The following is a 25603-nucleotide window of genomic DNA, read 5'->3' as shown; positions in this document are numbered from 1 at the left end:
CATCATCTTGTTGCATGGCGCCATTAATAATCATTCCCCCAAAACCAGAGAGAGGGAAACGATGAACCTTACCCCTAGTTGGTCTCTCAACCCAGGCAGAAAATGTGATGGCTGTCCCACCATTCAAGCATGAAATGTCAGGTGGCATTAAACTACTGTATAATCAACATATCTTTAGACTGGTTTGGGAGCTTCTAGTTTTGACACATTTAGAAATATGATTTGCACTTTATACTGGGTTCAGAAAGAAATTTTAAATTATTAATGCAGATTTTAAAGTCTTTCCTCAATGTTTTGGCACAGTTAGGTTAATCGACATCTCTTATATGGAAAATGTGACACTCATCAAGCCTCTTCATCAAGCCCTTTTTAACTTACCAACATATGTTGGTAAGTTAGAATGTTCTTGGTAAAAAAGAGGGAAAAAGGACACAAAGACCTGATCTGGTAAGAAACTTCGGAAGCCATCTAAGATTCTGTGGCAAGATAAAATGCTCTGTAGTTCCACACAAACCCTATAACCTTGTGTCTTTACTTTTAGTGGGGTTGCATATGTGGCACACTGGGATATTAACTATTGCCTATTGTCTGCACATAAAAACAATAGAAAACTGGATTAGAAGACAAAATAAAGCTAAAACTTTAATAAAAAGGCAAAAAATTCTGTATGAGTTGTACAGATATATATAAAAGGTCTAAAAGATCTATTCACACAGATAAAAGGGGGGGGGGCATAATTTATATAATCTATGTAAATATTAATATTACATTTTTAGGGTGTTTTTTTTAGAAAGACTACTTGCAGAAGCTGAGTATCAGAATGGGGAAGGAAGGGGATTGAAATAACTTTTAGCCAGCTTGTTGCTGCCAGACTAGCTGGTCTAAGCATTGGAGAAAACTGCTGATCTACTGGGATTGCTCACACACTATCACCTCTCAGGTGTACTGATAATAGTCAGAAAAAGAGTAATGTATCCAAACGAAAAGCCAGAGGTCAGGTTAGAAAGGACAGATTGGTTGGAGACTACAAAAAGGTAACAGTAGCTGATTTTTACAACCAATGTGTACAGAAAACCATCTCTGAACGGACACTGTCAAAATTTGGCTGCAGGAGATGTGTCCCTCCTGTCATAGGAAGCTGAGGTTGAAGAGCATTGGAAAATAACAAATTTGAAAAAATGTTCTCTGTCTGATAAGTCTCATTTTATCTTATGTGTTCAGACAATAGGGTCAGAACTTCTTAGCACATTTTAGGTCTCTTAAAACCAATCAAGCTTTGTTTAAATTAGCCTGTGACGACCCTGTCAGATGACCGACTGAGCTGCTGCAGAGGTGGCTCTATCATTTGGAGTGCATTGGTCACCAATTGGGAACACCTAGGCTGTGTCCGAATCTCCATCCTAATCACTATATAGGGCAATATATAGTGCTTACGCCGTTTTAGATGAGAGTCTGAATGTCTATTGGATGAAAAAGTAGTGGACTTGAAATTTTCCACAATGCACTTTGAAAAAGTCCATCCGTGTCATCCATGATCACTAGACGAGCAGATAAATCCCAGAATGCTTTGCAAGGAGAGCTCTCTTCGCAAGATATCATGGGATTTGTTGTCACAGCCGTCCGCTGTCATCATAGACAGAGCGATTAATTTTCTACATTGTGAGATTAATAAAGTTCTATTTTTCTATTTCTAATAACAAAGATGGTGCAGGCACCATCGCGGGGTGGAAGAGTCACTCGACCAATTTGGAGCGAAAAGTAGTGATCAACTGTCAGAACTGTCAGTTACCTGAGTTCACTATAAGTCCGCTATATATTCCCGCTGTATAGAGGATGTTCGGACACAGCCATAGTTTGTTCATCAGCCGTCTATAAAAAGCAGCAGGGGAAGCAGACATTAAGCTTATACCTCCCCTCACTCCTCCATTTTTTTTTTACAGGCTTGATTTTCTTCATTCAAATGTTTGTTTTACAGTCTTTAAACAGACCAGGTCATTGTGTCCTTTTCCCCTCTTTTTTTGTCCCAATCCAAGAGGCAGGTTGTGACAAAATGGGGGCTAGTCCGGGACCACCAGAGTATTGCTGATGATGTACCAGCTTTGTGATGGTTGATTTTGAAGTAAAAATTCAATTAATGGCCAAGTAGCGCTATCAGGTCAGGGTGAATTAAGGTATCTCAGAAATGTTTAATTTATATTACAAGAAATAAGGTGGCTCTAACAGAACAAGGTAGTTTTAAATCATATAAGATATCCATTCTTCAAATTATGTCAAAATGTAAAAGATAAGCAGTTACAGCTCCGTCTTTTTAAGATCTCTTTTAGAAATGTTTCTAGTTGTTCTATAACTTTACCAAAATATCAGCTTGTGCTTTGTGTAACCAGAAGTCTTTGACTGGACACAGGCTGATATGTTTAATAAATCTTCCCACCAAAAGGCTTCATTTAATCCTGGGATGTTACTGAGTTTATGTGCAGATGGCAGGTGTGTATAGAGCACAGTAAACAGATGGGCTTTCAAGAGGGATCCTCTGTTTGACCAACATAGATAATATTTAGTCTCTAGGGCCCATTTGGCATTATCATTAGTTCCAGAAACCAGCATGCATGGATGTACAGCAGACAACATTATTCTTCATAACAGTCTGTTTTTAACTGAAGAGACATTTATTTTGTGATGCTGTGGGCCTCTATATGATGTGAACATATTAACTATTAGGATTTTGGAGGAATTTGTATCATATAGCTATTAAATGTATGCATGTTTAATTATTAGCTGAAAAACAACAATCTCAAACATCCAAGCATCTTTTTAATGTTAATTATTTTATAAAGGAAATAAAAGAAAAAATGGGAAGTTAGAAGAGCCATTTTTGATGCATGTTGTATGTAATAACATTTGATGTTAAGTGTGTAGCAACTGCAAGAACTGGTTCAGTAGAGGGAGGGAAACAGTCACTGGAGATGTGTGACCTATATTCAGCAGCTCCGAACACATTTGTTCTGCTCAGGAGCTCCATCAGCTCTGCTTTTCTCCTTCTCCTTGTCTCCCCTTCTCTCTGATGCTCTGTCTCTCCTTGCGGCCACTTTCTCTGCGCTTCTTTAGCTCACACAACCAAACACACTCAGCGCTGCTCTGCCATCTCCCTCCCCCTTCTGGCAGCTCTCTTGTTTCAGTCTTCTCTTTTTTTATTTTCTTCTCGGTTTACATTCTTGCTTGTTTTGCCCTTTTTTTTGCTGCTAGCATAATAAATAAAGCTGTATTAGATATTATATTGCTGCATTACACGGTATCATGAAAATGATCGTCCCCTTACAGATTTTGGTTGACACCCTACAAAAAAATGTTAATCTAAGGAAGTCATTTATTTTTTCTTAAAATAAGTGCATCTGTTCTTGAATTGAGGAGGTAAGTGAGACACTTTGCCAGTGAAGAGAATATACATTTAAAATAAGAAAAAAAATTGCAGTCTGTTATTTAAAGTGCATACTATCTGATTATCTTATTTTAAGGGTAAAAGTGCTAATTCCATTGGCAGATCATCTTATTTTCTTGCACAAATTAAGAGTAAATACACTTATTTTAATGCATTTTTACTAATTTTCAGAATGTTTTTGCAGTGCACTCTTAGTCTTTAGGTCTGACAAAGATAGTCTTTCAAAATATTTCCATTTCTGAAAGGCAGCCATTGGTAGCCTCAATCTTGAAGCAACTCTATATTTTATTAGCCTTAACTAGCCAAACTGGCTTCTGCCAGACTTGTAGAAACAAGCAGTCACTTAAATAAAACCTGCTAGGATATGTTGTCCTACACCACAGTGTAGGACAACATATCCTAGAAATTAGCTCGTCATGCCCAGAAGTATAAAGAAATCCTAAATAGTTCAGTTTGGGTGAGATAATAAAGAGAAAATGTTCAACAAATTCCTAATGTGATTACTTGAGCTTAATATGATGTTTTTTTGTAAGGTTTTTTTAACTTGTGAATTTTAATTATTTGTCAAACAATCAGAACCCAGCATCTCATCTCATGTCTCAGATCATTGTTGGGCAGTAGCTGGATGATTGTCAAGAACTGGCTTGTATACGCAATAATCCTCTGCTAGAATTAATCTTGTTCTTTTATCTGGTGCATGCGGATACAGAGATCATGGGTTTACTACTTTACAAGTCAGAAAATAATGTTTTGTTTTTTTATGCGGACAGAGATAAAAAGAGATCACTTTGTGTGTTACCGGTCAATTGATGTTCATAAGACTCTAGTATATCTCTATTATATCTACTGTGTGAAAACTATTAAGCCTTTTACTGTAGGTCGGCTACCTGATCAGAAAGCCTGAGTAATTAACTAGTTGACATTGTATTTGTCAACTGTATTTGGTTTACTTTAAAAAGAGTACAGTAGAAAATATTTTTCTAAATTTAGGAAGTCTTCATTCTTTGTTTTTTCTCATGGCAATAAGTAAACATTGTAATCATAACTTCTGCTTATTTACTAAGATACTGTAAAACTTTTATGTTTTTACTCAACATTTTTTTAGCAAGATGATCCTATACCTGGTAGGGCTACAACTAACAAATTTTTTGCAAATCAAATAATATGTCAATAATGTTTCGATTAATCGATTAATGATTGGATAGCCACTTGAGGAGTTCTGGATAGAGCATATTGACAGGAGAAAAAAAGTTTCATTTTTTTTATTAAATGCAAAATGTTTACATATTTTGTTACGATGTTTATATAATTGCTGCTCTAAATGGGTTGATCTGTCAGCTAAAGGCATATTTTACAGTCTCTACTCCTGTTAAAGCTACAGTGTGTAATAATTACAGGCATATAAAGTCAGAAATTTAATATATTATACATAACTATGTTATTTATCATCACCTATGAGCTCAGCCTTTTAACCATAATATTTGCGTTGCCTTAGAATTCGTTATTTATAATTACATAGGAGCGGGTCTCGCAGCCATGGAGGCTGACATCTTTGCGCTACGGCAAGCGCAGAGGCAACAAACTAGCGATTGCGAGATCTCCCATGACGCTCAAAAATAACTACGGCAAGTTGAGAGAGAGGAACTGAGACGGTACTGAACAGTAGATGGCAGTATTATGCCTGAGAAGCGTTTAGTCTGCCTGAAACCAAAGAAGAAGAAGAAGCAGGTATACTGCGCATCAGTAACAAGAAAGGTGAACAAGGCGGCAGGCGTGAGTGACTTTGCAAACTGTTTGGCCAAACATCAGACGAATGGAGGATCATGCCTACTCTGTATCACAACGAAAAACGGCGGACACCGAAGCCCCGTCATCTAAGAAGCGGAAACACGACGAGAATAAACGCAAGCGTGACAAGAAACGACAAAAAACACGGATCAACATTGGCACGGCATTTACACGATGGAAGTCACTGATGGAGGAAAAAGGTTTTCAAAGTGACGCTCAAGTTGCCAGTTTTCTCTTGGACAGGTAATTAATCCTACACACACAATTGTCTAATGTCACTGCAGTTTTTGGAGTACAGGATGCTCAGACCTGTCTAAAACAATAACATGCTGCGGCGTGATGATGCTGTTCCTCTCCAGTATACTTATTCAGCAACGTCCCTGACGTTTCATAGGTAATGATTCAGTAATTTTCTGTAAAATAATTTTCTGGATATATACCTCGGTTACTTCTCTCCGGGTCCTTTGGAGATCTTCAAGCGTTTCCTCCTCTGCTCTCACCCCGCTGGCACCCCTCTCTCGCCTGGCCCTAGCTGCACGGCCTCCCTGTCCTCTCCCTCTTCCTCGCGTTGTAACCCCCGTGCCACCAAAATGACTTGGACTCTGTAAACGGGGAATATATATTCTTCCAGTGAACACAATCTCGCTGTTAAACTAATGACTACCATTACTTCGTCTGTTTATATCACCATGCAAAGCAGCTCACCAAAACGTCACAACGATGTAGAAAAAATAACGGGTATATTTATTATCTTAAGTCTACATGAAATCTATACCCTACACAGACTAATGAAATACTATCTGTAAAATTATCTATGTAAACAAACCTCATCACTTGAGAGGGTAGGTGATGTGGACGTCGTGGAAGAAATTTTGTCCCGTAACGCTCGCCGTACTGTTGGGGGGGAGAAGCGGTGGGGGGGAGATGTTCATGTTGCTGCGGTCTGCAGTCTGACCGCTAGATGTCGCTGAAAATTACACACTGTAGCTTTAATGATTAATCGATTACTAAATTAGTTGACAATTATATCAATAATCGATTAATCATGATTAATCCAATTATTTTAGCCCTTATACCTAGTACTTTAAGGTAGCATGCCAAATAGATATGCTACCTTACAATACCAGAGTAATACACTCCTGCACAAAACAATAAGAATATTAGACTCGAACAGATTTTGCACTGCACTTCATTTTGTTTTCAACTTTTTTTAGTGCATACATGTGAATAGGTCTATGTCCACAATGTTAAGATGCATTGTCTGTTCCTGGTAAGAAAATAAGCAACAGCTTATGTATCAGGTTTGACAGATTAAAGTGTGACGATGAGTGCTTTGATTAACGTTTTTAATCAGTTTACAGTTAGTTGGATGAAAATCCCCCATTCTGATTGCTCATACCAAAAAGAAACATTCAATGCAATTAATTCAAGATATCTAATCTTCTGTGTTTCCATGTTGAAATACCAACTGTCCATCATCAACAAATGCTGAGCGTAACAGTCCTGTTTCCATGGTGCTCTGTTTCAACGCCTTCTGAGGAGCTTCGTTCCCAGGATGTCGGCTGGGGGTGTGTGTGACTGTGTTGTAATCAAAGTGGCAGTGAACATGATAATTAGCATTCCAAAGGAGTGCTAGCATAAATAGGACATATGCAAAGTGTACACATTTATATACTCACACACATACAGTAATGTTATGTGCATTTTGGGCATTGGTTCTGATCTGGTTGACTTTGGAATATTTGATAACATGTCTACCTTCTAATCTGCTGAATATTAAAATACCTTCTTTCCAAAATCTGAACATTTATCATTTTTAATCAGTTGAATAAAGCAAAAGAAGCTACTTAAAAATGTTTTATATCTGCAGTATTCTAGACACTTTTCCAGACCTCTCAGGTCTTCTGGTTCTAACTTACTTTTTAGATGGAGAAGCAGTTTTCAGTTCCTGCAATCCACTACTCTGGAAATCAAAAAATTATTTGTTAACTCTCTATTCTAACATTATTTAAATTTTTTAAAATAATTTTATATTTTCAAGCATTATTTTAAATACTTTTTATTTTTCCTCTGCAATGTGCCACATAAATAAAGGTGCCTTACCTTGCCTTACTATTCTACAGATATTGCAATTGCTCTCTGTTTTTACATACAACATTGACCGGTGATCCTGCCATCCTTCCTGACAGAAATAAATAGTACTGAGTACACAAACATAAATTTTTGTACTTAAATATTAATATTTGTACTGATATGTAACATTTCCTTTTTTATGCATGACCACAATGTTTAATCTGAAATCTAAAATTCATACAGCATTAATTACCTTCTCAGTTTATCTTATCCGTTTAGAATAAATAAAACATATTGATAGCAGTACACTGAAAAACAGGCCAAGCTCTAACATCTATAAACAAAGGCATAGATGGCAGCGGCACAGCTGATATTTCTCTCCAGGATGGAGTCACAGCCAAAAAGGAACAGACCAGATAAAGCTACTATGATTAGAAAAAGCAGGGAGAGCATAACGTTAGAGATTAAACTAACAAATACTGCAGAGTACGAGGATAGTAACAGAATGAAGCAGACAGAGGAAAAGGATTCACTATGTCTTCCAGCAGTCTAAGCCTATAGGAGCATAACTATAGAGATAGCTCAGGATAACCTGAGCCACTCTAACTATAAGCTTTATCAAAAAGGAAAGTTTTAAGCTTAGCCTAGAAAGTAAACAGGGTGTCTACCTCACGGAATAATACTGGGAGTTTGTTCCACAGGAGAGGAGCCTGATAACTAAAAGATCTCCCATTATACTTTTAGAAATTCTATGAACCATTACCAAACCTGCAGATTGAGAGCAAAGTGCTCTCAATCTGCAGGTAATCTGATATTAGACAGAGCTATTTAGGGCTTTATATTTGAGAAGGAGGATATGACATTCTATTCTGAATTTAACTGAATATAATGTAATGAATGAAAGCTAACATAGGAGAGATATGATCTCTGTTTTAAGTTTCATCAGAACTCTAGCTGCAGCATTTTGGATCAGCTGAAGGCTTCTAACTACAGTTTATGGACTTCCTGATAGTAAATGCACAAGTTTTTCAGCATCACCCCTGAAACTTTTGCAGTATTCCGGAGGTGAAAGAAGGGAATTCTACAGACCTTTTTGATACGGGATTTGAATGACATATCAAAAACAACACCAAGATTTTTCCCTCTATTATCTGAGATCAATTTAATCCCATTCAAATGAAGTGACTGACTGAGATTCTTTTCAGAGAGTCCGGTCAAAAGACAATAACTTCTGTTTTGCCTGCATTCAGAAGAAGTAAATGTTAAGAGTCATGCAGGTTTTTTTGTCTTCAAGACATGCCTGAAGTCAATGTAATGATTTAATTTCATCTAGATTTATTAACAAATATAGTTAACTATCATCAGCATAGCAGTGAAGGTTAATCCTGCGCTGTCTAATAATCTCAGCATTGAGCACTGAGCCCTATGGTACTCAACAGGTAACTCTGCTGCATCATGACAATTTATCATTTACATGAACAAACTGAAATCTGACAGATCTCTGACATTGGTAATAATAATACTGTTAATACTAATAATAATTACAATGACAGTAAATTAAAGTGGATAAATTCCGTGATTAAAAACAGCAATAATATCTGAAACAAATAAGTTCTATTTCGCTATATTTTCACTTTAATCTCTTTCTGTGACAGATGTGACTTATATACAGTCAGGTGACAACCACCCACCCACAGACACTAATGCCCACTCACATAAACGGATGTTGGTCTCCTTCCAGCTGCCATAATCTGCTTAAAACCTCTCTGTCCTGATTGTATTGTCACATTTAATGGGATATGTCTGCCACAGTTTAGGATTCTGACACAGGATGGGCAGCAATTGCAGGAAGTATCAGAAAGAGAATCGTTCTAATACATTTCTTTGTGGCATAAATCTTGTCCCTCAGTTTAGCCTTTATAATCTTTAAGGTATTTTCTCTAAAACTCAAAATAAGTCTGGGATGGACCAAGGGCGGATCTTTTTTTAAGTCCTTTGTTTTGAAATGATTTCCTAGACCCTTAGCACTCGCCCAGACATGTGCTGTACCAAATTAATTTTTTTCCCCTGAATCTTATCCTGTGACATACAGCAATTTGTACACAGAATCTCTTCTTCCTAGTTTAACAGATTCTTGTGATAAATTGACAGAATACTTCATGATCTTTGTTTACCCAGGGGGAGGCTAAAACTGATGGTAGAGGTACAGAAAACTCACCTGGAGGACATTACATTGTTTGTGAAGAAACGCCTTCTTCTAGATGTTGCTGTCATGCTTTTATCAATGTCAGAGAATAATTTTTAAAACAACATATAGCTTTTTTTTCTATAGTGGTCCATTTGAAGTGAAAACACTATTTGATCATTGCTCTTTAAGTAAAGTCTGATTTATTGATTGAAAGTCCATTTCTAGTCCCTCTCCATTTCTAAGCTGTTAATCAATTGTCTGCCATTAGTTGCTAAATGGTCATATCTCATTCATTTCTGCCATTTCCAATCCTCCACAACACACCATTAGTTTTAATCAGGGCTACAACTAACGAGTACTTTGCTAATAGAATTACCTGTCATAAGTCCCTCGATTAATCGATTAATGATTGGAGCAATCCTTTATAGGAGAATTTTTTTTTGCAGAATTTGAAATACTTGAGGAGTTCAAGACAGAACAGATTCACCAGCAAACATGTTATTTTAATCTAAAATGGATTTTTTCCCCCCACAATTTTTGACTTAATTGCTGCTCATAGTGGGTTGTTCTTTTAAGAAAGGCCAATTTATAATTCATATTTTATTAAATTAGTTGAAAGTAATTTCAATTAATCGATTAATTATCCTAGATTAGATTATTTGTTTAAGCTCTAATGTTAGCCAAAACTTTATTTACAATTTAACAACCAGTGGGCCAGGTATTTTCTCCTCTACTGTGTTTTGCATTACTTTGTGTTGTGCATGTTATTATACACAAGGGTTGGGGGAGATTTATCTATTTGTTGGGGGCAGGGCTGAGGACTCCAGTCTTCAAGAGTGGTCCTTCATCTATGGACGTTTCTGGGGCAGAACCTCGGTCAAATAGCACGGGCATCTATGTAATTACTTGAGCAGAAACAAGGCATTTATCACACAGCTGTTCAAGCTTATGGGAGGAAGGCTGGCTTTTGTGTTTTTGTGGTTAATGAACAATTATTTATTGAGCAGGGTTCATTAGTACTTCTATTCTAGTTTATTTTTGGTATAATCACTGCTTGGAGTTTTTATTCTGCAAAGGGGATTTTATTGTTGTACAGTATAGTTTAACCTCCAAAGGTCGACAGAGGTGTTGGTCTAGTGATATTCATGGCATAACAAATGTAATTTCTGTGTATTTCTAGATACTTTTTAAATTAATTTGTTGTATTGGATTCCCATTATATAAAATAGCAAAGCCACTCTCTGCCAATGAACGCAGAAGCAGCAGAAGCATCAGACGCATCTGTACAGACTTTACTCGGACCGTAATGTTTATAAGCTGTCATAGTTCTGGTTCTGTTATGTTTTCTTTTAAGTTTTCAGTTTTATTGTGCTCCATGTTTTCTTCTTTTAGTGGTTTAATTCTTATTTTTTATTCCTATTCTTCTGGTTGTTTTTTAGGTTTTTATATGTTGCCATCTTGTGTTCTCCTCTTTCTCTAGCGCTTTTCCTGCCTGCCCTGTTCACACCTGCTCCCAATCTGCTCGTTAGTCCTCTCTTTGTTTCAGTCTCCCATAAATAACACAACATATACAACATAACACCCTCTGTTCAGTTCCTCGTCAAACTTCCTGGTTTGTTTGGACTTTTTTCATGTTTGATTTTTTGGATTCTTTGATTCCCGCCTCAGCTGTTTATCTGTTAACATTTCATTAAACCAACAAGAAACTCACCTCTGCCTCCCTGACTCTGCAATTGGGTCCTCAAACCACAACCAAATCCTGACATAAGCTTTAAAAGTGAAGCAGCAGGCACTTTTCTGCTTCTATCGCTTGCTGTCTGAACGTAGCATATTTGTGACTTATCAATTTTCTTAAAAGGAACTTTAAGAAATGAAACACAACAAACTTTCTATGATTTAAAGTAATTCATGTATTTTAAAGCAAAAATCTCAGAAGATCCAAGATCTCATTTAACATGAGAGATCTGTCTTAATAAACACAAACATATATGGTCATGGTTTTGTCTTGATTGACCTCTAAATCTCTTAGCCTCATCTTTTCTCACTACTCCCTGGTCTCAGTAATGTCTTGGTCTAAGTTGGTGCAGTCTTAACTGCAACATTACAACATGGTGGTGTAAGAATAGATAGCTGTGAATGGTTTTACATATAATAAATTATGATTAAACTTTCACATTTTCAAGTGGCTTTTTTCCACCCATGAACATTTCTCTCTGGCACAAACAAGACATGTCATTAGACAACATCTCTTTAGCAGGATGATGAGCACTCAACCAGTTTGTTTTAGCTGGAGGTCAGGGGTCATGTTCTAGACATTTCAGGTGGGTTATGATTTTATGAGGCTTGAGGAAATGTAAGTTTAAGGCTTATAAGTGCATAGAAAATAAAAAGAGTCTCTTGATATGCATGGCCATTCCTGTCTGTCTGAGTGTGCAATACAAGGGGGAGGGGCTGAGATCACCAAGAGGAGGAGAATAATGGTGTGTGGGTGGGTGGTGATTGTAACACCGGCAGGTCATTTATAACCTTCCTTTTCTGCTCAAATGTGTTTGAACAAAAATCAGCAAAAAGCAGTTCTGTGCATAAAAATCATGTTTATTCTCAAACTCTTGAACATTTTATAGTGCTGTGTGATTATGCCTTTGCTATAAGTGGGTAGGGAGAGATTAGAGCCAGTGGAGATCATCAGATCACTGTAACAGACGAGTGTGTAGGAATCTGACAGATCAGATGGAATTAGTAATGAGCAGGCCGACAAACTGCGTGCGAAAGGATCTGGAAGAGCGAGGGGCTGGGATTTTATTGAGAGAGAGTCAGAGGAGAGAACAACCGGGATAGGAAACAGTCGTTAAGATTTTAAATGCAATGGTTGAATAGTTGAAAGTTTTAGCAAAAAGCAAACCACCAGATAGACCGTCATCTCTCACCCTAATCATCTTGCACATGTTTACTAAGGATAGTTAGCATGTGGGACCATCTGATTAATAAGAGTTAATTTCAACTTCACATCTTTTAAAGCACACAACTAATTTCCTTGGACACAATTTTACAACTTAGTTGACTTCAAAAGAACACAGAGAATGACCACTTAGTACTACTTAAAGTAAGTTGTAGAGGTATCCGCTTTCCTAAGGTTTTTAACATGTTGCACCCCTTCTTTAGTGATATCTGGTATGTGATCGACAGGCACAATAGGGCGCACACAGCTAAAATGAAAAATAAATTGACTCCTGGCCTTTAGTCTTTTTAAAAACAAGCAACAAATTAAAGCCGTCAAGGCCCAGAATGCCACTGTCTATCTGCCAATGGGTCCATGTTTTGGCCAGATTATTCTGTCAAGGTTGAGAGGACCCATAATTTGAAGCAAACATATCAGTGTGATTCACAAAGGTGTTTATTAACGTACGTCATATCTGCAACTCAACGTCAAAGGCCGGAATCTCTGTTGTGGGAAAACTCAGGTTAGTGACCACGTAAATCTGACGGAGGGTGGTTACGAACATGAGTCACTAACCTGGTTTTAGAGTTCAGTCTGCGCCCACAAGAAGGAGTGGAATCCAGCCATTTCACTAATAACAGCAAGTGGTGAACGCTCCCCAGAGAGTTCCAGGAGCCAGAGCCAAAAGACTGCTGAACTGGCTGACAAACAGATCTAAGCAGATGAAGGAAGGCAAAGGTTCCAGAAGATGAAGCCAAAGCCAGTGTCAAAGAGATTAATAGTTGTCCAGACCAGAAGATCGGAGATCTGAAGAGGTACCGAGGGGAAATCCAGGTCAAAGCCAGGAGAGAGATCCAGGTTCAGTCCACAGGCAGAAACCAGCAGGAGTCCAAAGACATGTCAGGCAAACAAATCTGAAGCAGGAACAGGCAGGCTCAAAGGTCCGAGGGCAGCACTGGTCAGGATCAGGCAATCAGAACAAGAACAGGTACGCTAGAGAACTTTCACCGAAGGCTCGAATAATCTGGCACTGATGATTGGGAGCAATCAGTTTAAATAGAGGCAGGAGCAGATGGATGAGATGAACAGTGATGAGAAACTGGGCGGAGCTACGCAGGTGAATAGAATGAACCATTAAGCCAGTTATCAGTGCCAAGATCCTGACAAAAGCTGAGATATGTTTAATGGATATTTCCTTTCTCTTCTTAATAATGATTTTTTTTTACAGACTCTCTTTATCCAGCTATTCTTTAGGATTAAAAATCAGCATGATGATGCATCGTGATGTGCGTCCTTAGGGTTCTTGCATACAGTATTTAACTCTTAAGACATGGAATGTGGAATAATTCTTGTGTCATTGTTTCAGCAATGGCTTGCTCTTAATCCATCAATTAAAGTCAGGTCAACAGATTCTCCTTTACCCTTATGGTGCAGGAATTTTGGAAATTTAATGTGAATTAATATTTGGGTGGGCTGCTCGGTCCGGGGTCTTTCTGCATGGTGTTTGCATGGTCTCCCTGAGCATGCGTGTGTTCTCTCCAGGTACTCTGGCTTACTCCCACAGCCCAAAAACATAACTGTTTTGTTCATTGGCTTCTCTACATTCTCCTTAGGTGTGAGTGTGTGTGACTGGTTGCTTGTCTTGTTTGTCTCATAGTGTAAAATAATTTATCTAAATCCTATACAGTAATGTTACATTTTATCTTAACCTGTGGTATTTGGATTTTTAGAATCATAAAATTGTGGAAACATGTTCTGCTGTGTATCCCGTAATTACTGTTTTGACTCAGAATGAATTTTTACACTGAAATACCTCAAATTGAATCAGTAGAGAAGGACCAGGTTTCTGAATTAACATTGAAACTTGTCTTTGCTTTGTTTGCATCAGGCTATTCATTTATATGCTTGTGCTTAAAAATGCAAATATGCTATCATCATTAGAATTTAGTTTTTGCATCATAATTGGATTCCAATTTATTTAGCCCCCAGAATCCGAATCTGAAACTACCAGTTAGGGACATTAAAAGATTTAGTGCCGCTGCAGCAGCATAAACAGCATAAGAGCTATTTATTTGCACAGCTCCAGTCGCTTCATTGAATTTTGTCCTCAATTTCCTGCCCCTAAAGTTTACCTCCTCTTTTGTGCTGCAGACATTTTTTAGCTTCAGGTCAGAAGTCAATGGTTTTCTGACCAACCAAAGCCTTGTAAGTGCTGAAGGTTCATGTCAGGTCAGAGAAATTCACTGTTTCTCTAACATTAACTGATTCACACACAAAGACCAATCCAAGTTTAATACTGCTGCTTGGCCAGATGTTGTAGTCTGTAGTACTTCCTATTTTGCACATCTGTTTCCTTCAGCATATGGACAGAATCTTACGCCTTAATGCACTCAGACATCAATCATGTGCTCCATTTTTTTCTGTAATTTTGTTTAACCAGAAAATCTTTTAATGACTCAATTCACGGATCACATCTGTTTCCTTACCGTCAAACTCACCCTATTTTCTAGTTTAATTTCACTCACTGGTTGTGCTGCTTTCCAGTTTAGTCCTGTTGTGTCTTAAATAAACTAAAAGGACTTTGTGCATGTTTTCAATGCTTAACCTGAATATTTGTGTTTCTGTGTGATGCAGGGGGCCCGGGTTTGGGTCAAGGAGAAGGAACAGTTTCTCCCAGCCACTGTTAACTCCTGTGGAGATGGAACCCTAGTGGTCACATCTGACTATGGAGAGGTAAGGAATATGCAAACATCATCCTCCCTACTTCGATCGCTTGCAGTGTTCCTCTTTAACTTTACTTACTGAATGTTCATTGTGCAGGTTCATCCTTTCTTCGCCGATCAATACAAACCACAGGCTTTAATGCGGCACATTTTTTGCTCCAGTTCCTTTCTCCATCTCTTCATCCTCATGCATATTCTGATTTCATCTCTGGCACACATTTAGCCTTCAGAGAAGAGCTGAGCTGGACAGAAAAAGCTTCGTTACTAACAAAACTGGGAATTTCTTTAGACTGGCACAAAAAGATTTACAGTTTAAAAATACAGAATATATGTATCTTTAATATATGTACCATCATTCAGTGGGGAGAAAATGCTTAAGTAACATGAACAGTAATATATTCAGTGCAACTCCTACTACAACTAGCGTGACTAGGACAGCAGTTAGTATCCCATAGCATTTTTTCTTACATGGGGCGAAAATTGCATCAGATGCAGGAGTTTTCCGTGCAACCGAAACGTCGTCGGTTCAAACCCAAGCTCTGGCTTTTGATGTTGTTGTGTCATTTGGCAAGACACATCGACCGCATTGCCTACTGATGGTAGTCAGAGGGCCCGGTCGTGCCAGTGTACGGTGGCCTCGCTTCGGTCAGTGATCCTCAAGGCAGCTAAGGCTACAATGTAGCTTGCCACAACATGTATAAGTACAGGCAGTTTACCATTTTAATCAATGCTGGAGCACAGGAGACAGGGATCTTTGAGCATTTCTCCTTGGACAACCTCTCCAGATCAGATATTCCCAACCTTCTATATTGTCAGAGTAAAATAATGACCAAAACAATCTGGTAACCTGATATAGCAGCCTTAGAAATAATAGAAAGCAGCAAAAAAAAGAAGAAAAAAAAGAAAAATATATACTGAATAGTAAAATACTGGAAAACAGGACCAAAAGGGGAACCCATAACCAGTGAGTCCAAAAGAACGTAGCCAAATCTCTTGGTATTTCAGAGTTAATGATGTAATTTACTCCAACACAGTTTCCATGGTCACTGATGACCAGAAAAAAACAAAACAAAAAAAGAAAAAACAAGCCCACAGCATTATATGCCCCCCACCATGCCTAATAATGACCAAGGGGAGCATTTTCACATAGTTATTATGGGTCTCTTGTTATGTCAGAGTTATACCCCAGGGAATGAAGAAGGAATAAAACATTAGTTTGTTTTCTTCTAGAAAACCCATTATACCCAAATAATTTTAAGATTACATTTTAAGATTACACTATTGCAATTCAAGATTTCCCTGAGTTTTACTAATGGCTACCAGGGGCACCAACATTCCTCCTCCTATTTAAGGATTTCCTTGTTAACAGAATATTAAAATATTCAATTTGTGCCTGTTAACATTTGTGTTGAAAACATGAACATATTTCTCCTTGGAAGTAACGTTTTTAGATGCATTTAGCACTCAGAATGCCCATGTGCTCCAGTTGGCAGCATTTAATGATTTAACCCCTTAGGAGTTAAGGATTCAGTCACTCCTTCATGCCACAGAACTGCTACATTTTTATGAAATTGCAATTATTTCACCTTTTCTGTTGCTTTTCAGACAACCGTAAGAAGCAGATCTTAATATATGGCTCCTTTGAGTGTTGTTTGGTGACGCAACAAAAATGGAAAAGCATTCACCAAAATAGAGGTTATAGAAACAAGCATTCTCTTTGCTGTGGATTAAAAATTGCCATCCCAACCCCCATCTGGCTCTGCTTACATCCTCGTGTTCCTGCTCTCTGCCAGCGGCTGGTTTTAAATGTTGCCTCTGCAGGAGATTGTGAATATTTGATAGAGAATCAGCAGGATTGGGAGGGGTAAACCCTGGTACAACAGGATCTCACCCGATCTATGCCTGCTGTTTTTAGGACGTTTTCCTGCTTGGTTGTTAAGCATGGTTGACTCCAAGGACCACAGGGCAACGTGAATCCTGCAAGCATATTGCTACTAAAAACTAAAATAAACCACATGGTATGCAGCATTAATGGGTTATTGGTTTATTGGTAAGACCTTCTAGCCATCACCCTAATGTTTAGCTCTCCCTGCAGTGGACCTGCTCATATGAAATTGCGAACAACATGGTTAATGTTGCAAACATTAGCAATGTAGCAAATTTGCTATCTTAAAGGACTAATTATTTATTAGTTGGTTTAATATAATTTATCTTCTATTCAAATGGTAATGATATATTCAGGCAGTTGGATGGACTCTAATTGCTCTTGATAAGGTGCATTGTCATTGACTAAAATTCAAAAATTTATTGGAATGGTAGGGAAATAATGGAAAAGAAAGAGGAGAACCAGGGTAAGTAGAAATCTTTATCATCATGCTGACATTGCAATGATCATAATGTACTGCAGCCCTGCTCCAGATTCTCTTTCAGATTAATATTGGGACTCTGGCTTAGATGCTTCAAAATATAAACATTACTTCCATTCACAAAAAGTCTAAATCTGCTGAGGGCAAGAAACGTTTTAAGCTCATCTATGGCTGCGTTTTAACTGTAATTGTATTGAAAGATCTTTTGAATATAATTTGTTCAAGTTATGATTTGTTTTATTAACAAACTGAATCAAAAAGGGAACTTGAAAACAAAAAAGGGATGCAAAGTGGTCTTTTTAATTTCATAATGAAACAAAAAAAAAAAAAAATCACTGAATATGATAAAACTTGATAGGATTATCTTTTCTCCAAATGTCTGATATCTTTAGGAATTGAATTTACGGTAACAGAAACGAGGCCAAAACTGCCTCCTTAGGGAGTAAAGGTCGCTGACCCTAGCTTTAGAATTTAATTTCTTTCTTTTTTTTTTTTTAAACCTAACTCCTTTTTGAACAAGTTTAGTTCAGGTGCTTCATTTTAAAAATACATTATTTTTTATAATAAATAACTAAACTTGTCTTTATATTGGGTAACCACTTATAAGCCCACTTTCCTCATTCCCTGTCAAATAATCACAGAGTGAGTTTTAAATATGGTTGGATCTGATCAGATCAGAGAAAATTTAATGAACCTGTGATGAAAGTGGGTCAGCAAAAAAGGGGGGGAAATCCGATAAAGATAGAGTCAGTATATAGCTTTAAAGGTATTAGAAAAAAAAACATTAAAATAAATTGCTTTGTTTTTTTCTTTCTTGATGCAAAATAACTTTAAGCTGTATTGAATTGTTATTCATCCAGCTTTTTTTTTTATGATTTTAGACCTTTCTCTAAGGTTGCTATGGTTACACTAGCATCCTGGTAGTCTCCTCATAAGTGCTGAAACTGTTCGTCTCTAGTTTAAAGCTGAGTTGCATGATGAATGTAGATATAACCCACACATAGGGCTGTGATGAAGCGATGTATTGTGTGAAGTGGATTTCAGCCGAGCTGAAAAAACCACATTGAAGCTCACTTCTGCATATGAGACAATAAAATTCACTGGATGAGAAGTGGATTTATAACTTTATTTTATTCTTAATATTTAAAGGTTAGCACTGTGCTGTCTACTGACCCACATTTTTCTTTAAAGAGACTTCAGAGTTCATCCCTCTAGGATTTTAGGAGTTACAAAGTTTTTGTGTATCAAATGATGAGATAGAACAAACTCTCCCAAATTTGTGCACACAAGTTTCGAGGCTCAAACAGATAAAATCATGAACTTTACAAGAAAAAGAGGGTGCAATATGGCAGAGAGGTTTTATTGACCTTTAAAGGTATAGTGGAGGATTTTTCGCAAATTTTTGAAAAGATCCACCCTCTCATCTTTAAAAAAAAAAGCACTTGCACAACCCTGTACCCATTCCCGAGAGGGAATACCTATTAAACACGTGTGAGAGTGTGCGCGAGCCCATTTCTCCTCGTGCATGCTCTGTTTAAAATTTGCTGTGTACATCACTCATACAAGCTTACTTTCCAAAATAAGATTTGCGATTTTTCCACTTATGTCAAACTCACCACCGATAAGTAAAATAGGGGGAAAAGCACAATTAGAAGGACCACTAATTTTGATGATTCACCAGGAAAAATGAGCATCCTCCACTATACCTTTTATCATGCTTATTTAAAATAATTTCGTCTAATCCGTTGCATCAATAGCATAGGAACAGCTGTAGCTTTAGATCTAAATAGTAAGGCACTGCTTGCAGCTAAAATTCAGTTAGAGTTTGACCCAAAGAGTTCTCCGGTCCTTATCAGACACATATAGGTCCGAGGAATCAAATCCAAGGTCAGAGATTAGAGCAGCCGGTGTGTACAGTAGTGTGTGATACTGTATCCCTGCTCTGCTAAGCAGAATATAGGTCACTGTGCCCACAGCGCTACTCTCCACGGCTTTCCATTTTTATCATTCAGGCCTGTGCTCCCTCACTTTTGCTGCATCTAATTCGTGAAGTCAAATGAAAAGGCTAGTCTCCTCCTGGCTCTGCTCCTGAATCATGCAAAGCAGCTTCAGACATCCGAGAGCTTTACGGAAAAAGTGCACACATGAAATGTGCACAAGTGTCTCCATAAGTCAGATTAGGAGCAAAGTGAGTGTAATGAAATGAAGCATTTAGAAATGGTGGATGGATAAAATGGATTGTGTGTCAAAGAAAAGGAAGTTTCAATGGTTGTATCACTGCAAAATAAAAGCAAGATTATGCAGGCTGTTCTTAATTGTATGACTGTTTTTAACTGCTTCTGCTCTCAAAAATGTGAGAAACATTATATTAATTAATAATAGCAGGATATCTTGGAATTATTTTATGTAAATAACTAATGCATTAATTCAAATAGATCAACATATCAAATATTTAAAATACTACTATTCACTACACACTAAAATATAGCAAAGAAGCTACACAAATATACCCAAAACAAACTGTAATTTCTTTACGAACCATTTTATAGAAATTAGACATATGGAAACTATTATGTAAACAAAATGCATTATACACATTATATCAAAAAACTTTTTTGCCTTTAATTCAAATACATGATATTCATGACTATTATGATACTTAGGTGTTTATGTTTTGGCTTATTTTGTGTCTCTGTTTGGTTTATGAAATATATGTGTTGCTCTATTAGTTACATCCTTTGTGTTTATTTGCTTGGTTTATTATTGTGGCCTTTTTAGATATCTGTTAGGTTTTTGCTGTTGGATTAATTGTTTATTTTTGTGCCATTTGAGCTTCATTGGGGTCTTCTTCTTCCTCAGCTGCTCCACATTTTTTCTAGTTTGCTTAATTGTCTCCTTTGTTATTCTCCATCCCTCCCTAAGAATTTAAGCTCCTGATTTCTCATTTTCACTGCTGCATTCTTATGTACTACTATTGTACGCCTTTACTATACCTGTTATTCTGTCACTCCGCTAGACTGCCTGTTTAAGCCTGTATCTCCCTGTGATTCCAACTTTCTACATTATTTCATTCATTATGAAATCACACAGTTTTCTCAGTCTGCACTTAGATCCTTCCCAACTAACAAAAATCACATAAAGTTAATCCCAAATGTGTATACATCCTTGATAAATGCAAACTTTCTGGAATTATCTCATCTGGTTGAAATGTCTGTGTAAAATGCCTAGAAATGACATGTGTTGTGAATTGGCACTATACAAATAATCATAAATAAATTGAATTGAAAGCTTTTCAACATATGTGACATTTACACCACATCATTAAACTGAAAAAACAAAAAACAAAACAAAAACAATGTTGTTGGAAGGAAAAATATCAGATATGAAAAAGGTTCAAAACCTGTTTTAATAAGTGTGTGCAAACTTTGTTAAAGCACGGCTTGAGGGATTTTTGTCTGGAATAGAGTCAAGAAAATTAATTTCCAGACCTTAAAATTTCCTTTCATGCCTCCATTCTTGCTAGTATAAGGAGAGATTTTTATTCTTATTGAATAAAAAGTGTCTCAATAAATGAAGTAAGTGCTGCATTTGTCTACATCTTGTTGGTCCTTTTTGTAATCTTTAATGATTCATAAGAAACTTTAAGAATTTTGTATTTGTATGATTTATCTGCAATATTGTTCATGGCTTGGCCTTACATCATTAAAAATTAATCCTGCATACTGACTTTTTAAATGCAATCTATGACAAACAGAGAGAAAAAGGACCTGACACATTCTAATTTTCCTACTGAGGTGTGATTTATAACTAAGTAAAGATCTGAGTTGTTGATTTATGCTCCACTTTTGGATCAGGCTTTGTTCTCTTGATCAATCTGAAGTAATTTTTCTTGCATTTTTTTCAATGCAAGAAATGCTCCTTGCCCCTGGTTAGACTGTCTCGGTCATAAAACCTAATTTGTGCAGCTGTGAAGGCGTTAGAGACTTCCGCTGTCTTTTTTTGTGAGTCAAAATAAAGTACAAATATTTTAACAGAATGTGTTAAAACCCTGAGGGCAAATTGAGGAAGGCATTTAGAGAAATCCTTTTTTTTGTCTCCTGCTGTAGGTCCATTATATACGAGTATCTGACATATTTTTTAACTTTAGAATATTTTATTTTTTTACAGAATCTATTCATTGTGGGTAATCCTGAGTTATTCTAAAGTTAAACTTTCAGTTTAAGACTGAGTAGTTGAAAACAAATTTGACCTCGCAAGAACCAACCCCTGCACCAGACTGTAGAGGAGCTGGGCAGCTCCTTTAGTCAAAGACAATTTCTCCCTGTTTTTAAAAGGAACGATAACGCAGGTCATTCCTCCCTGCTACCAACAGACTTCACAATGCAGCGCTATAACTGCAATAAATTGTGCAATCACTATTTAATACCCTGTGCGATATCCCTGTGCAATAATCCTGTTCAATAAGAGAGCTCAGCTGTTATATACACTATATTGCCAAAAGTATTTGCTCACCTGCCTTGACTCACATATGAGCTTAAGTGACATCCCGTTCCTAATCCATAGGGTTCAATATGACGTCGGTCCACCCTTTGCAGCTAGAACAGCTTCAACTCTTCTGGGAAGGCTGTCCACAAGGTTTAGGAGTGTGTTTATGGGAATTTTTGACCATTCTTCCAGAAGCGCATTTGTGAGGTCGCACACTGATGTTGGACGAGAAGGCCTGGCTCTCAGTCTCCGCTCTAATTCATCCCAAAGGTGTTCTATCGGGTTGAGGTCAGGACTCTGTGCAGGCCAGTCAAGTTCATCCACACCAGACTCTGTCATCCATGTCTTTATGGACCTTGCTTTGTGCACTGGTGCACAGTCATGTTGGAAGAGGAAGGGGCCAGCTCCAAACTGTTCCCACAAAGTTGGGAGCATGGAATTGTCCAAAATGTCTTGGTATGCTGAAGCATTCAGAGTTCCTTTCACTGGAACTAAGGGGCCAAGCCCAGCTCCTGAAAAACAACCCCACACCATAATCCCCCCTCCACCAAACTTTACACTTGGCACAATGCAGTCAGACAAGTACCGTTCTCCTGGCAACCGCCAAACCCAGACCCGTCCATCAGATTGCCAGATGGAGAAGCGCGATTCGTCACTCCAGAGAACGCGTCTCCACTGCTCTAGAGTCCAGTGGCGGCGTGCTTTACACCACCGCATCCGACGCTTTGCATTGCACTTGGTGATGTATGGCTTGGATGCAGCTGCTCGACCATGGAAACCCATTCCATGAAGCTCTCTGCGCACTGTTCTTGAGCTAATCTGAAGGCCACATGAAGTTTGGAGGTCTGTAGTGATTGACTCTGCAGAAAGTTGGCGACCTCTTCGCACTATGCGCTTCAGCATCCGCTGACCCCGCTCCGTCAGTTTACGTGGCCTACCACTTCGTGGCTGAGTTGCTGTCGTTCCCAAACACTTCCATTTTCTTATAATACAGCTGACAGTTGACTGTGGAATATTTAGGAGCGAGGAAATTTCACGACTGGATTTGTTGCACAGGTGGCATCCTATCACAGTTCCACGCTGGAATTCACTGAGCTCCTGAGAGCGACCCATTCTTTCACAAATGTTTGTAAAAACAGTCTGCATGCCTAGGTGCTTGAATTTATACACCTGTGGCCATGGAAGTGATTGGAACACCTGATTCCAATAATTTGGATGGGTGAGCAAATACTTTTGGCAATATAGTGTATATCTATGTGGACTCAATGTATATGCTGCATATACTCCATGCATCTTTTATTCCTTTTGGCAGCTTCTTTTTAACTATTGAGGCGATTTGAAAAGTACATTTCTCCACTGTGAGATCAATATAGTCCATCTTATCTTGGAAAAACTAGATTTTTTTTTTCTGGTATAAAAAAAGCTTTCTAATGCATTAATTGATTTCAAATGTTTTTTTTCTGTGGGTAAAAAAAGATTTATCACAAAATAACAAATATAAATAATGGCAGTGATGCTGTTACCCCTGCAAACCTATTTGAAATGAATGAAACTAACTTTAAACAATCCTGTGCAAGTTGCCACCAGATTTGTATTAAATGAATGGAAAAATAAAGCTGCATGCTTAATACAGTTGAGATATTCCAAAGGAGTTGTTTCTTGTCTGCAAAGGGTAGCTGTCAGCTGAGGTGGCAATACTCCTGTGTGACCAAACACAAATTCACAGTGACAGTGCTGAGGGAATGTGGGACCTTATGTGGCCAAGATGTCCTCACGGTGTGGTGCATGAGAAGGCTGGTGTCACTGTTTTGTCAAGAGTCTAAAAAGTCAAGTTAACTCAACTTCTCTTATGCAAATGATCTTTTAAATAACCGAAATAGCTGTAGATTTAACATTGAACATATGGTTATATCAAGCTATATATTCATAGGTGCAATTACCTCTGAGGTAATCCTATTTCAGTATTTCAGAAATGTCTTTCTTTTTGGTTAATTTTGCCATTTGGAAAAATGGCTGTTTGATTTTGTCAAAAATCAAAAAAGCAATTTTATTTAGATTTTCCTCTACTCTTAACACAATCAATCTGATCAATCAGTTGTTGATATAATCATCAAGACATTGATTAATCTAATGTTTAAAGCTACAGTGTGTAATAATTACAGGCATATAAATTCAGAAATTTAATATATTATACATAACTATGTTATTTATCATCACCTATGAGCTCAGCCTTTTAACCATAACATTTGCGTTGCCTTAGAATTCGTTATTTATAATTACATAGGAGCGGGTCTCGCAGCCATGGAGGCTGACATCTTTGCGCTACGGCAAGCGCAGAGGCAACAAACTAGCGATTGCGAGATCTCCCATGACGCTCGAAAATAACTACGGCAAGTTGAGAGAGATGAACTGAGACGGTACTGAACAGTAGATGGCAGTATTATGCCTGAGAAGCGTTTAGTCTGCCTGAAACCAAAGAAGAAGAAGAAGCAGGTATACTGCGCCTCGGTAACAAGAAAGGTAAACAAGGCGGCAGGCGTGAGTGACTTTGCAAACTGTTTGGCACTGTGTGGCCAAACATCAGACGAATGGAGGATCATGTCTACTCTGTATCACAACGAAAAGCGGCGGACACCGAACCCCCGTCATCTAAGAAGCGGAAACACGACGAGAATAAACGCAAGAGTGACAAGAAACGACAAAAAACACGGATCAACATTGGCACGGCATTTACACGATGGAAGTCACTGATGGAGGAAAAAGGTTTTCAAAGTGACGCTCAAGTTGCCAGTTTTCTCTTGGACAGGTAATTAATCCTATGCACACAATTGTCTAATATCACTGCAGTTTTTGGAGTACAGGATGCTCAGACCTGTCTAAAACAATAACATGCTGCGTGATGATGCTGTTACTCTCCAGTATACTTATTCAGCAACGTCCCTGACGTTTCACAGGTAATGATTCAGTAATTTTCTGTAAAATAATTTTCTGGATATATACATCGGTTACTTCTCTCCGGCTCCTTTGGAGATCTTCAAGCCTTTCCTCCTCTGCTCTCACCCCGCTGGCTCCCCTCTCTCGCCTGGCCCCAGCTGCACGCTCACCCCGGCCTCTCTGCCCTCTTCCTTGCCTTGTAACCCCCGTGCCACAAACAAGACTTGGACTCTGTAAACGGGGAATATATATTCTTCCAGCGAACACAATCTCGCTGTTAAACTAATGACTACAATTACTTCGTCTGTTTATATCACCATGCAAAGCAGCTCACCAAAACGTCACAACGACGTAGAAAAAATAACGGGTATATTTATTATCTTAAGTTTACATGAAATCTATACCCTACACAGACTAATGAAATACTATCTGTAAAATTATCTATGTAAACAAACCTCATCACTTGAGAAGGTAGGTGATGCGGACGTCGTGGAAGACATTTTGTCCCGTAACGCTCGCCGTACTGTTGGGGGGGAGAAGCGGTGGGGGGGAGACGTTCATGTTGGTGCAGTCTGCAGTCTGACCGCTAGATGTCGCTGAAAATTACACACTGTAGCATTAATGGAATATAGAGAATGTCAAACATCTCATTTGCTTAATTAAGCCAAAAAC

General features: G+C 37.9%; 1 protein-coding gene across 4 annotated transcripts in view; it reads left to right on the top strand.

Moving 5' to 3' along the window:
• The window catches only part of myo10l1 (myosin X, like 1), a 72633-nt gene that overhangs the window by 3868 nt on the left and 43162 nt on the right, over window positions 1-25603 (top strand). For all 4 annotated transcript variants that reach the window (XM_038273285.1, XM_038273278.1, XM_038273275.1 and 1 more), the window contains exon 2: window positions 15058-15156. In XM_038273285.1, coding sequence (XP_038129213.1) covers window positions 15058-15156 — 99 coding nt within the window. The remainder of the gene's footprint in view (window positions 1-15057; window positions 15157-25603) is intronic.

Source organism: Cyprinodon tularosa, unplaced genomic scaffold (genome assembly GCF_016077235.1).
Source record: "Cyprinodon tularosa strain WSP-4 unplaced genomic scaffold, ASM1607723v1 ctg120, whole genome shotgun sequence".
Classification (NCBI taxonomy): Eukaryota; Metazoa; Chordata; class Actinopteri; order Cyprinodontiformes; family Cyprinodontidae; genus Cyprinodon; species Cyprinodon tularosa.
The sequence above is the reverse complement of the archived record's forward strand: the minus strand, read 5'-3'. Positions and strand labels throughout refer to the sequence as shown.